At 40.8% G+C, this 14,584-nt stretch overlaps 1 protein-coding gene across 3 annotated transcripts in view; it reads left to right on the top strand.

Moving 5' to 3' along the window:
• The window catches only part of grid1b (glutamate receptor, ionotropic, delta 1b), a 439,103-nt gene that overhangs the window by 406,784 nt on the left and 17,735 nt on the right, over positions 1 to 14,584 (top strand). For all 3 annotated transcript variants that reach the window (XM_088016453.1, XM_088016451.1, XM_088016450.1), the window contains 2 exons: positions 852 to 990; positions 11,551 to 11,746. In XM_088016453.1, coding sequence (XP_087872579.1) covers positions 852 to 990; positions 11,551 to 11,746 — 335 coding nt within the window. The remainder of the gene's footprint in view (positions 1 to 851; positions 991 to 11,550; positions 11,747 to 14,584) is intronic.

Raw genomic sequence — 14,584 nt, 5'->3', positions numbered from 1 at the left:
TTTAGCTTTAAGAAGTCAATATGTTAGTCCAATGAATTCTAACTAGAATGGTAGTAAATTGTCACATGACTAAAGGACATGCATGTAATTGGCATTAACTCTCTCTCTCTCTCACCAGCATGTTTGTGCTCCATTTTGCTTCCTTTTCAAATAAGGTATAATATTACACTAAAAACTTTCTGAAGTTTGGGGAGCCGAATTGTGTTTTGCACTTTTCACTTTCCCGAGATTTCCCTTTGAATTTCTCTTACACATTTGACGTTTTATTGGGTGTGAATTGTTGCTTCGAATGGAAACAACAAAATAACTTTGCAAACTATTTTAGAAGGCGTCTGTCTTTTAGAATTCAGCATTCTTGTCACATTCTCAAAATAGATTTTGAATTGTTTTTTGTCTTTTTCATCCACCCCAAGTCCCAGCTTCACATTTCTAACCTGAAGTGTAGAGGTAAAAATATCAACCCAGCAGCAGACCGACACTCAGAGGCAGAAACAAACCGTACACATGCTCTCACACAGAGACACACGCATAGAATCTCACAGCAGAGGCTCCCAGATGCATCTATTATGGTCTGGCAGGTTGCCTGGGAAACCTTTTGAACCAACGGCTGTGATTAGACTCCGGCTCTGTGCTTGCAGTGATAAAGCACCTTTCTCTGTTCGACCTTTGCGGTCACTGAGAGGTGGCCGGCCTGGTACCTGGCGCCTCGTCTCCCCCGAACACCTGTGTCACCTTCCACTTGATGCTTAGCGTGTCTTCGCCCTGAAACCTCTCACAAGTATCCATGTTCAGATTTTGACCGCTGACCCCCCCCCCTCCTCCTTCTCCGTGTGCCACGCGTGTCTTCGCAGGAGGTGACGGCATGGTCGGCTCGGTGGCGCTGCGGATCGTCATGGGCAGCTGGTGGCTCTTCACGCTCATCGTGTGTTCGTCGTACACGGCCAACTTGGCGGCGTACCTCACCGTGTCACGCATGGACCACGCCATACGGTAACTTGCGCTTTTCTGTTGTCTGTTTTCTGAGCGGCTCACCCTGAGGTGAACCGCATCTCGTGCTGCTGGCTTCTGTCTGCAACTCCTGCAAACATGTGAATTATTTAGATGTAGATGAAAAAAAAACAAAAACATCTGAATCTCTGCAGGACTTTTTTATCTTCAATCTGCAGATTTTGTCTTAATAGTTTTAAAGTCTTAAATATTCACAAGATCAGATCTCTGGTATGGAACATTGCTTGGTTACGGTGAATGGAGCGTTGATGCTCTGCCTGCGGGTTCAGAGGTCACAGCTCAAGCTGCTCACAGGAATTCCTCCAGAATCCTCTTACTTTCACTCATCACTTTTAATTGTCTTCTTCTCTGATATTTGCTTGCTAGCAATTATTTTTCAGGCATATTTATTTATTTATTTATTTATTTATTTTGGCTTTTATTTGAAAGTGCAATGACAGGAAAGTAGGGTAATGTGAGAGAGAGAGGGAAGATATGCAGCAAAAGTCACCAGGGCGGGAATCGAACCTGCGACGGCCGTGTCGAGGACTAAGGCCTGCGCTTAACCCCGGCGCCACCACAGCACCCCGATTCAGACATGTTTTAATTAGGCTACACAACATAGAATCTAGGAATGCATAACTGATGAAGAGATGATGTGTCTGCCAGAAAGACAATTGAGTTAACGTGACAAGTGAAGATGCAGTAGCTTGGTGCGGTTAGAGGTCGAAGAAGTGGAAGTGAAGCATAAACAGCTCTACAAATGAGCTAATCTTATTACATGTCATTACATAGACTGTGAATAGTCTGAGCGATAGTGAGATTATTTAGATTTTGTGTCTTTGCAGTCCACATGTGATGGCTTCAGGAAACATTTCAGCTCCAGCTGACAATGTGTTTAAGTTGCGTGTTATGTAATGCATGCATTAAAAAATATATATTTTATGGGGGAAGTTATGTTTTTATTGGTTATAAACTTTACAGAGAAAAATGCCACACCTTCGTTTCATGTGCAGCAGACACATTTTTCAAAATATGTCTGTATCTTGTAAGCCTCTGAAGGAAACCCCATCATTCGCAGAACAACGGCATGTCGGGCTCTGTGTCTCCAGCTCATAATGACATTTGGAACATCATTAGCAGAGCCTGACATTTCTGCCCCATCAAAACTGTAAATTTGAGGGTAAATAGCAGCCTTATTAAATGTCAGAAAACACTAAAGTTATTGAGCTGGTGTGAAGATTCTCATAAGAGAAGATTAAAAACTATTTTTGGGAAAGATTGGGGTGACGTGATTGGCTTGTCTGGAGACGAAGCAGATCCTTGAGAAGGAGCTTGAAATTATTTTATGAAAGTGTCCCATTGAAGAGCGATTTGGAAATTATTACTACAATATCTTGTCTGACATAATTAGATTAATTCCATCGTGAATGAGATTTGAATTCAGTTGGTGCGGTTAGTATCTTTTTTTTTTTTTCTGGGTTGGGACTTTAGGTTAGGTACAGCGGTGAGAGCCACATCATATGTGTTATAGGTTTTTAATAATTCAGTTTTTTGAGGATTTTCAATTTGCAGATATTGTAGAGACTGTAAGGAAAAGTTCTGAGCTGCTAATTCGGAGTCCTTTAATCTCTGTTTCGTCATGCAGTTTAACACTAAGCAAAGAAAAGCCATGAAGATGCAGAATATTTCAGAAATAACTTCCTGATGTGCAAAACAATGTGAAAATATCCTGCTCTTAAAGCTCATTAACTCCTAAATGAATCAAAATGAGTTGAGTAGAATAAATGTTTTAGTAAAGCGAACATTCTGGTCTGTGTGGGAAGCAAATTGGCAGAAACATATTTTGTTAGCTGGAGTTATCTGAGGTTTCAGTCTGCTCATCATATGAATTTGGTCTTTTAATTTGAGCCATGATACAACATACAACTGCAAAGACGTTTGGAATTATAGAGTTGAATATATGCATTCGCCCTAATTTGTTTTGTGTTACTGACCAGAATTTTGACCTTACAAGATCAGAGCATGTTACCTTCTGGTTATTGAATGTTCAAAAGAGAGTTTATTTATACAAGACGAGGAGAATTTCTTATGCAGCGCTCATTAGATCACCGATTTTTGAAATAATTGCATGGTCCGAAGCTGAAAATCTTTCTAGTAGATTTGTACGGATTGGTAAAAACTCTTGTAAACAACTTTAGGTTCCATTTCCATGTTTTCAGTCAGATCTGTAAGAGCAGGTTATTCACATTTTTCACCGTTTTGGTCAGAATGTACACCTGTATCTAGCAGAATATTTCAGAGGAGGACAGAGAAGACCAACCCAGGAAACGACAGAGCTCAACTCAGCCATGAATGGAAACTGCTGGAACACCAGCGTCACTGTCCACAGTGGATACATTTTCATACCACAATAATCTGAGAGAGTGCCGACCAAGAAATGACGCAAGAGCTTGAAAACTGGCATCTTCAAGTTATTCTGAAAGCTCCAGCTGCCCACGTGGAACAGTCAACCGAATTCTGGGCAAAAGTTTGATGATCGGACGGGTCAAGCCAGAGAAGAAGAGTCAAAGAGGAACTACTGTTAGCATCCTGGTGGCACCATCGTGCAGTCGGTCGGTTTCACTACCACTTGCACAGTTGTGTTGAGTAGCTTTTTGCGGTTTAGCATTCACCCAGATTTTTTTCTGGGACATAAATGCTACTTAACACGCTAGTGGCAGGTGTTTGCAAAGCAGCCTGACCCTGGAGTCGGTTTCCACTGTGTCTGTTCATATCTACTTGGTTTTGAACTATTCAAATTGACAGTTATAAGGATTTTTAAGGGGATATCAAGTGCTCCCAGATTTTAGCTTTATGTCTGTAACCTCTGTGAATATCAGGCGTTTCATTGTAATGAAAACTCACACCCTCCAAATTCTTCAACTTCAGTTCAAATCCACAGCAAAGATGGTTTGGAACGTGAACACATTTTGGTGTTTTGAACGAGTTAAACCCCAAACGTACATCCAAACTGCTTTTGGACAGGATAAACCCAAATGAGATTAAGCTTCAAAAATCAGACTTCAGTCCTGTTGTGAACTGGTTTTAAAAGCCAGGTCCATGGCAGGAAACCAACTAGTTTAAACTAACTTTACCACTTTTTTCTAGAAAATTGGTCAAATATCCAGCAGGAATGATGCCGGGAGCTTGTTGCAGGAGTGTGTGGTTGAGTGGGATTTTTCTAAGGAGCATTTAATTGTGTGTATAAATTGATGCTGAATGTCTTGTTATTATAATGGGATACAGGAAGCTGCTCTATATCCTCTCTGACTGGCCAACTTTGCAGGTGGATGGTAGGACTTGGTAATCTAATACCTTAAGTCTCCCTGTCTGAGGGCTCTGTGGCTCGGCAGCTGTTTACTGAATTGAGTCACATGGCTCGTGTGGAAAATTTAGAAGCTATTCCAACAACTTTTCAGAAATTATTTCTCCAGAATTTGTGCTGAAAAAGAAAATAATGTTTCTTTGCAGACCAAGAGCAGGATTTTTACAGTTCTTTCTGGTGTGTTTCTTTGGTTGAGGTTCAGAAAACAAGACTTGTCTTTTTACTGACGGCAGTTTTCTGAATGTTTATGTGGATGATTGAAATGTGGATCAATCTACCACAAGAAAAAGGAGCCATTTCCTCCTCTCTGGGTAAAAGCTGCGTCCTGCTGTCTTTTTTTTTTAATTACATAGCTTATTTTTCTTCTACGGTCATGTTTTATAAATTACATTATGTATGCAAAATATACCAACAAAAGAAACTCTGAGAGGTCTATGGTTTGTTTGAGAGATTTAAGAAATAAAATGAAGGAACTTCAAACGAAGGAATCAAAATCCTAAATCTCTGTTAGTTTAAGTTTTTCTTTTCTGTATTGATTCGGTGTTTTGAAGATGTAGTTTCATAGTGTGAAAACTTCAGTTGGCGTTCATTATAAAGCTGGATATCAGAGAGGAGACAAAAGTTCTGAACAACATGTGAGCCTGTTCTTTTAAAGACGGCTCACACAAATGAAACCCGCTGCGTTGAATCTCAGAAACTTGGAGGGAGCTGCGGGAGGCGGAAAATTGAGGAGGAGGGAGAGGAGCGGGAGGACTGCTGAGCGTTTTTGTAATGTTGGAAACTACAAAAGTTTTTTGTTTTTTTTAAATCTTAAATTCACTTTGTCTTGAAGGAACATTTGTCTTTTGCAAAGCAGAGCTGGAACAGTCTCTGGTTTCACAGATTTGATTTGATTTTTTAACCAAAAGAAGGAAAAAAAAAGAGGCAGGTGTTTTTATATATATATATATATATATATATATATATATATATATATATATATATATATATATATATATATATATATATCAGGAAAAAGGAGCATGAGAAACTGGAGAAATACCAGGGCCTCAGAGAGGAACTGGAGAAGGCCTGGAAGGTGAAGACCACAGTGGTGCCTGTGGTCATCGGGGCCCTCGGGGCAGTCACCCCCAAACTGGAGCAGTGGCTCAAACAGATCCCAGGAACAACATCAGACATCTCAGTCCAGAAATGTGCAGTTCTAGGCACAGCCAAGATACTGCGCAGAACCCTCAAGCTCCCAGGCCTCTGGTAGAGGACCCGAGCTCAGAGGATGAAAGAGACCACCCACGGAGGGTGAGAGGGGAATTTTTTTTTTTTTTTATATATATATATATTTGAAAGAGCAATCATAATACTTTTGAAGTTTTAAAGGCTTTATTTAGCAAATAAATCAATGTTGTGGAGAGTAAATATTTGCAGCATTGGCTATTTATTTTAGCCTTAATGGTGTTATTGGATACATTAAAAAAACGGAGCAGAAGCACTCATGTGCCACAGTTAGAGGTTTTGCACTTCTGCCAACGGGACTCTGTGTTACTCTCTTCAGAAAGAGACATCTTGAAGCATGAAATGCACTGAGAGGTTGTTCTCAAGCTGAAATGGAACTGTTACAAAAAAATAAATAAAAAATTGTTTTGTTCAGTTCTCATAGTTTCTCTCTCTTCACGGTAATTTAAAACGAAAACGATCCGCACCGTTACCAGAACACGCGAAGTTAGAAAGCGGCGCCAAAACAGCCGCTTCGTTAGGAAATCTTTTCCACCGGCGAACCTAAAACGTCTTTCGCAAGGTAAAACTTCAGGTTTGCTGCGGCTGCCTTGATGAAAACTAGCTGAATGTACAAATGAATGGAGTTTGACGACCTTCATCATCGCAGTGCACTGGCTGAACCTCGCTGACTCAACGTGCTCAGTTGGATGGTAATTGAATGTTCCAGAAGCCAAACTAATTAGGATCTGTGCTGTATCGAAAGCATTCTGTCTCTGACCGCAGCGTGGGGTCAACGCCGCTGTTTTGTGACGTAAGGCAGGAAAAGATGAAGGCTGCGATAGAACAGTAATCAGTCCATTAATCAGAACAGAGCTTCTAATTTTTTCCAAAGTTTCCAGTTCGTAGAGCTCTAAATGTTTGTCCTACACAAGACAGACTGACCAGAGGTCTTCCACTGAAAAAACAAACTCGAATGTGTTTACCCAACAATGTGATTTTGTACTTTGCATTAAGAAAGGTTTAGTAGTTTGTTTCATTAAAAAAAAAAGATTATTCCAGCAAATGCTACACTGCAACATGTTAAATGAGATTTCATGCTATGTAGAGTTGAAAGCAGATTTTTAAGTAATTTGTGTAAAAAGACTCACAGCTTCTCAAAGAAATACTGTACTTATAACACAAGACATTTGTATAGCCACATAAGTTTAACAGTAGCAATAGTTCACTTCATCAAAACTTTATTTATTTATGTTATTTAGTTTTAAAGTAATTATCTGGACCTAAGTAGTTGTATTTCATTAAGTCAACAATGAATGTCATAGATTTTTTTTTTTTTTTTTGCTGCGTCAATAATTGTAAAATTTATAAAAAGTAAATGCATATTTTTTTTTATATTATCAGACAATAACTCTCCATGTCTTCATGTAAATCTTTAAAAATAAATAAATAAAAAATTACATACTTGAGATCTTTTACAAAAACTTCTTTTTCCTGGTTGGATAATAAACCTGGACCATGTTTTGCCTCAGAAACTCCGTCTCACTCCTGCGTCTTCAACCATGTCAAGTGTCCTCAAGTGTCTGCACGCCGGCCTGGTGCCACATCAAATGCAGCGTTTTATTTTCTTCTCGTCGCCTTCTGATAAAGCCCCCGGCGGTCGAACATCACAGCGCTGCTTATCTTCTGATTCCAGCGTCGTCGGTTCTGCAGCCGTATTTACAGTCCGGGCCGAGAAACAAACACGCCTCATGGCTCCGAACCGCAGGGCCAGGAGCAGCTAAACGCCGCTCGATATTCATGACCAAACTGCCCAGCTTGGCTCAGAGTAGTGATTAGCTGATCTGAAGTCTGGTCTCTTCTGCTGCTGCAGGTGCTGAAAGAGAATCATTGATCTGGGAAGTCTGAAGTCTTTCCAAGTCTGGAAGGTTTTCACGGCAGCCAGTCCTCTGTTGTGCAGGCAGTTGTGAAGTAAAGACGCCCTCTGGGGAGCGTTTTAACTTGAACTCGGGACGCGTCGGAGCATCAGAAACAAGTGTGAAACTGTAAATCATAGAGAGAGTCGAGGGTTTTTACATCCCTTTTAATTCAAGGACTAGTAATGACTAAAGTGCATGTTTTCTTTTTAGACAAAAATCCCTCTTAAACATGCTTTTGTATTTATTTCTATTGTATTTAAATCACTCCACTTTTTATAAGTCTTCTTTCTTGATAAGACTCAAGAAACAGGTAATCTAACATGATTGTAAAAGAAGTTTGCCTGTTTCAGAGACACATTAGAAGATGTTGAGCTTGTCTTCTCTTATGTATTAATTCCCGACACAGACATAGGAACTGCTGCATTAATTTGTTTTTGTTGGTCCAGTGTAGAGATGCATAAAAATCCTAAAAGATGCATCTTATTTGTCATCTTCCTTGAGCTTCTCCCTGTAGGGGGCGCCACAGCAGATCATCTGGTTCATCTTTGCCTTTCCTCTGTTCCTCCTCACTCTGTGCAACATCCTTCGTATGGCATATCCAGCGTCTCCTCTTCTGCACATGTGCAAACTTTCTCAGCTTCATCTGACTAAAAGCCACTGCAGATCACGCTTCCTCAGATATAAATCAGCAGTTTGTCACTTGGCTGGTTGCTTCCAATGTAAGTTATTTATTTGGACTGAAACAGCCCTTCCAAAGATAATCTGGCCATTTTTGCGCCCTGCATAGGTCAGCTGATCAAAGCTTTTCTGAGTCCACCCATACATATTTCCTGTTTTTTTTTTTCTTCTTTTTTTAATTAAATGTGTCCTTTTGGTGATGCTTTGATTCTGCAAGGTAGCAGCAAAACATCAGAGAACTAATTTGGCCCTAGTAAGTAAAAAGCAGAAACCAAAATCAGATTTTTAATTTATTTTTTTATTAACCAGGTTATTTCCTGCTGTAATCTGCAGAACTGCTTCATCTCTCATCACCATTAGCACTACTAACACTGACGTCAGTAGCTGATCAGCAGTTATTTCACGGCTGTGTAAAATAATCTAAACCAGACATGAAGTGTCGGCACCACAATGAATTTACCAGCAACAGAGGGAATATTGTCACCATGCCATGGTAACTCTGGAGGAGCTGCAGGTTGGACAACCTGTTGATAGGACAACCGCTAATCGGGCACTCGACAGACGTTGCCTTTTGGGGAAGCAGGGCAACAGGAAGAAACAAACCGTCCACTTGTTGAAACATGAAGGGAATCTGGTCAGTTGAAGAAATCTGCAGCATATTGGACTGTTAAAAATTAAATCCGCTGACTATGAAGAGCAAGCACATCAGTGCTAAAGAGATAATGAACTCCGGATCGAGCTTCGGAGCGAAGTCACGACACACAGCAGACTTTTGTCTCATCTAACGGACTGTGTTTCCACAGGCGAAGGACGACTCTCATTTCTTTTCTTTTTTCAAATAGCTGAAGCTGTAAAGGACTTTGTGATCCTCTGAGACCTGAGGGAGAGACTGATTTAAAACTCAAATGTTTCTGCAGAGGAAGAAAAAAAAAACATCTTTCCCAAGCTTGAATGCTCGAGCAGATTTCTGACAGAACCTTCGCAGCTCAGGTGCATCATCATTCATCCGCCGCGTGTGTAGCGAGTGTTATCTCTCATTTTCCATCTGCTACCTGTTCCGTGACGCACGGCCCGATCCCCTTTTCTGCCTCCTCTCCTCCGAGTATCAAATTCAAGCTGACATTTTCATCAGCGAATCCCCGTCACTGTGTTAAGGATGAGGAGTCGGAGTGCGCGGTGCGGCCCCGCAGAGCGAAACAGTGAGCACTCAAGACGGGAGAAGTGCGCACGGTGCAGACTCATCGCCTGCAGACTCCAGCAGAGGGGAGACGTCTCCTCTTTGACTGACAGCCGTTGCGCCTTTCGCCCAGATGAAAAATGCCTGGAGGATACTTTATCTCCCAGACTGGAGGATTTATGATCGGTCAGAGCCGAGTGCCGTCCTCCTCTTTGGTCGCGTAACGGAAGATGAAACAAGATGTCTACTGTTCCTCAGAAATGGTTGTTACTCAAGCAAAATTAGGGGCATCATTAGTCATGTAGGAAACAGGTTGGGGACCAAGACGGGACTGGAATTAAGGAAGCACATAAAGGCCTTTTTTCTTTTTTTCCTACCAAAAATAAAACTCAACATTTCTCATTCCAGGTCAGATAGGATTACTATCATCATTTGATGAATGCCAGAAGATTAAGATTTCTCTCTTTTCCTGCTTTGAAGTCAAAAGTTTGAATTATCTCAAGCATTTTGGGTCCAAAGGTGTATCTCAAACGTTTGCCGGATACTTGGTCTGACAGAGCCAAGTATCCAGGTTTGGTCAGGTTGGTTACTCTCCTTGCTCTTGCACATCGTCTCAGCTCTGCCCACGTTTTCTATCAGACCGAGATCAGGGATTTCTTTTGGCCTCTCCAAAACATTTACTTTGTTGTCCGTAAGCCACTTTTAGCTAACGTGGGGGTGTGCTTGGGTGTCACTATATGTTTGGAAGTCCCGTTTGTTCCAAAGTCTAAACTTCCTGGCTTGAAGTCTTAAAAAATGCTGCCCTCCTGTCTCTCCTGCAGCAAAGTACTTGCATGAAGGAGGATCTTCTCATGCATGAACATTTCTCTCTTTTCCTTCCAAATGGAGAAATTGTCAATTTAGGTTGATCAGACCACAAGATGCGTCTCTGAAAATTAAGGTCTTTGTTCCTGTCTGTATTTGCAAGCTGTAATTTGTTATTTTTTTTATGAAATTAATTAAAAAGTTTCATAAAGTATGCAAATATCTGATTTAATCAATGTGACATTTTTTGACCTTTTCTTGTTTGTTTTTTCGGTGATGGATTCAGTTGAATTTGAGTTTGTGTGGTCTTGAATATTCTGTCTGTCTTTTTACTTTTTAATTAGCTTTTGGGGTTTGCTTTGTGATTCCATTAATTAAAAGTACAAAATAACACAATGAATTATTATTTACATCCTCGCTCCTTGTTTAGGCTAGGGGTACTATCAATGACAGGCAGGAATGAAATTATTATGGTAAACATCCTTTGACTAGTTTTTTTTAAATTATTATTATTAATATTAAAACTGGACTTTTTTAGTAAAAAAAAACATTATTATGCATAAAATTATTCACTCTGCATTCATTGTTAATGTATAATTATACACAAAAACCAAGTGTGACCAATATATATATATATGTGTGTGTGTGTGTGTGTGTGTGTGTGTTACATTTAAGGCGTGTTTCTTTTTTTTTTTCCTTCTTTTTGCATTACGAAAGCCGTAGTTTGCTGCCAGAGATGTGTACTGAGTTCTACTGTAGATGGTGTCTAGTGGTTGTCATGGAGACATGGTGAGACAAAGATGCCACAAGTGGCAGTTCTTTGTCATTGAGCTTTGGAGACCTTTACCCTCCTCTTCACCATGAAGACAAAATGTTTGTCCAGTTGTTGACCTGAATGTCCAGGTTCTCTCACCCTTTATTCGTGATGCATCATATTTATATCCCTGGGAAACTGAAATGTACTAATTAAAAGTTCCCACACACCCTGACTCACTTTACCAAGCAATGTCTAAATTACAAAAACAGCTTTAACATAATTTATTTTACAAGAAGTGTTAGGGGTTACAAAATTATGCCTTAAAAGAAAAAAAGTCATCTAAAGAAATAATGAACAGGGGGAAAATATCTGGTAATTTTCTTACATGGAATTTTTCTTCACTGCTAAACAAATGTATTCAAATTAAAAGTTAGATTTCTCTAATATTTCCAGCATAAGATTACAATACTGTGGTAAAAGATTAATTCATGTTAATACCCTTTTTTTTTCATTGCCAGTGGTAATGGCTGCCATACCTTATTAACAACTTGGGAAAAAAAAGAAAAAAGAAGCCAGCAGTAAAACTGAAACATAAAGTGAGAGACACGCTGCCCATCAACAATGACCCCTGTGTTTTTACGCCGTCCTGCAGGTCATTCCAGGACTTGGCGAGGCAGATCGACGTGGAGTACGGCACAGTGAGAGACTCCGCCGTCTACGACTACTTCAGGAATAAAGGCACCAACCCTCTGGAGCAGGACAGCACGTACGCAGAGCTGTGGAGGACCATCAGCAAGAACGACGGCATGGACTACTCCGTGTCCAGCCCGTCAGAAGGCATCCGCAAGGTTTGTGTCTCAGTCTGTGGCAAACTTCATGAGTGTAAAATCATTGAAAAAAACCAAAAACAAACAACTGAAGGGGCAAAAGAGCGACCCCTTTAGGTTGGATTGTCCACAGCCGGACTGTACTTAAACGCTTCCAGTTGGGTTTTCTTTGGGAGTATCGCATTAAATAGTGTTTTTTAAAGTTTTACTTGTAAAAACTGAAAACCATGTCATTTTCCGTTGCTTGTCTCTCATACAAACTAAGTAAGGTCCACCTTAGTAAATTTAGCAGAATTACGTTAAAACCGAGGTGACGAAAGTCAACAGCAACACTATTAGATGTTGGTGTTGGTGTAGTTTTATCTGAAGGAGATTTTTTGTTGCCTGCATTTTAATCTCTGCTGGACCACAGCTAAATTGTCGCATTAGATTAAACCTGAATTAATCTGTCGGACACAAACAGGGTGTTTATGAGAAACAGCCTTCAGAATATGTGGGGGGGGAAGCTAAACAAAACCCAAATTATCGTCAGTAGTCATTTAAAACATGCACGCTCTCCTCATTTCATTCACAACAGGCAAACACACACATTCATCTGTTTATCTATTACTTAATTGCAAGCGCGGTTGAACAATGGACCAATTAGTTAGGCAGTATCCCATGTGTGTGTGCGCGCGTGTGAAAGCAGGACCAGTGCCCCGCTGCTGCGCGTTATTACGCTCGTAGATCTCCCAAAAAGCCGATGACAAATTAGTTTCGGAGACAAATCGGCTTTGAGCGCATCCATTATTCAGCCGTTTGTGTGATAAACCTCCCCCTGGAACCGCTGACGTTTCCCCCCCATCAAACCGTTCTGTACACAGACAGTTTTTCATCTGTTTCACAGGCAGCGTTGGAACCTCCAGTCCTGCGACTGGTTGTTCAGTTGATTAGGATGCACTTCACATGGGCTGAGGCAGCTTAATGGTTTAAAAACAAAATCCTTAAGTTCCTTTTTAAAGAGAGACTTTTGCATTTGCCTTCAAAACGAGGCCAAAATCGATTTTTTTAATTTGTCGAGAGCGACCATGAAATGAAATATGAATGACTGGCCTCATGGAATGGGTCAGAGGGCAGAACGTTGTGTGAATAAATGTAGTGATTCGCCAGCTTTCAGAACCAACTTTAGCAGCAATACTGCTCACTAGTGTTTTTGACTATCAGTTTGTCACATTAAATAATTTGTCCCTCTCACCTTTCCGACTGTTCTTCCTTTCATTGGGGTTTTGAAGACATTTGTCTCTGTGCAGCTAACTGAAGGTCCAAGCACAGCATTTTAATCAGGTTTAGATGTTTAATGTTTCTCTGTTACATTTCCTTGTTTTTCCGCCGTCACATCCTGACCTCGGTAGCACTTTGGTAAATTTGGATGAATCGGTGCTATTAAGGTGGAATTTAAGGAGCTTGTTGAGTGTTTAGTTTCAAAACGGAAAAGCACGAAGCTCACTTTCCATCCCACACTGGACTCAGTTTGGACTATTTCTCTTTCCTGTTCTGGTATGGCCCCGCCGTCTTTATTTCTCTATCAACTGGCTGTGGTTAAGGATGACCAACAGCGCTCTTCACTGGATGGCCGCCAAACCGCAACACAAAAAGACGGGAAGCGGACATTATTAGTTAATCGATTGGAATCTATTTTAATTTACTAAACCATTAACTGACAATTAATCATAAATCAATTAATTGTTTGCATCCTTAATTGGCCAGTTGATGACCCAGTTTGGAACAAGTCTCAGCTGTCGGACAGATGATCTCACTGTAGTTCTCCAGTTGTGGGACAGCCTAAGATGATATTTGATAGATGATAGATGATATTTGTGAAGCCGATGGTTCCTCCGGGCTTCTCTTGTTCAGCTTTTCTCTTCCTTTATTCTTGAAAATCTTATTTCTGCTGCGTGTTACTTCAAACACTGCTAAAGAGGAGTATCTCACTCAGCCTGCAAACTGCGAGCAGTGATGAGACGCGAAGCCGACAGCAGCAGCTACACGCTGCACATCAGAGGACGGCAACAGCATGAAATGATCTAAAAACACGTCTTTGTGTAACTCCGGAGAGAACAATGTGCTTTCATTCACACAGGTCAAAACGGTGGAGGCAGAAAGTCCTGCAGCAGCACTGCTGATGCAGTGAAAACACCCACGCCCTCATCCACTTAAACCTCACTGCCGCCGCTGCCATTGCTGCTGCCGCTGAGTGTTGTTGTCACCTCATCCTTACCCATCACCTCCGACAGACCGCCTCTGCAGCACAGCACAGACAAAGCCTTCTGTTCTCGGCAACAGTATCGCATGTCGGCGTGTTCTTGACACTGTAACGGAACCAAATCCGTTAAACATCAGCTTCTGGCTCATTGCTTGCGGGAAGAAGATTACCTAACACCGGGTTTATCTATCTTTAACAAGGAGCGAGCAAGAGCGCCACACAATAACGCCATAAATAAGAATACCTGCAGCACCTTGCAGGAGTTTTACATTCATCTGTCATGGTCATTTATTTCTGATTTATTTGAAGCTTCCTACGATGGTGATGCATCATGCTTCCACCGCCATGAATGGAAATGATGCAATGTTGTTATGGTTTAAAACCCTGACTCTGACTCCTGCAAACATGCCACTTGTTCATAGGATTTAGAAAAGGGGGAGTGGGAAAAAATGGTTATCAAACTTTTAAGTTTTTCTGTCTTGGGAAACGAAACAGGTCAAATAAGTCATAAAAACTTCTGACTTGCACTCTCTTCAGAAGCAGGTTGTATTAAAAAAAAAAAAAACGTTAAAGTTTTTAAAAACAAACAAAAGTGATGAAGAGCTTTGAGGCGGAGA

Source organism: Poecilia mexicana, unplaced genomic scaffold (assembly GCF_051168715.1).
Source record: "Poecilia mexicana isolate PSO_F unplaced genomic scaffold, ASM5116871v1 scaffold_19, whole genome shotgun sequence".
NCBI classification, from domain to species: domain Eukaryota; kingdom Metazoa; phylum Chordata; class Actinopteri; order Cyprinodontiformes; family Poeciliidae; genus Poecilia; species Poecilia mexicana.
Note: the sequence above shows the minus strand (reverse complement) of the source record. Positions and strands in the feature narration are given on the sequence as shown.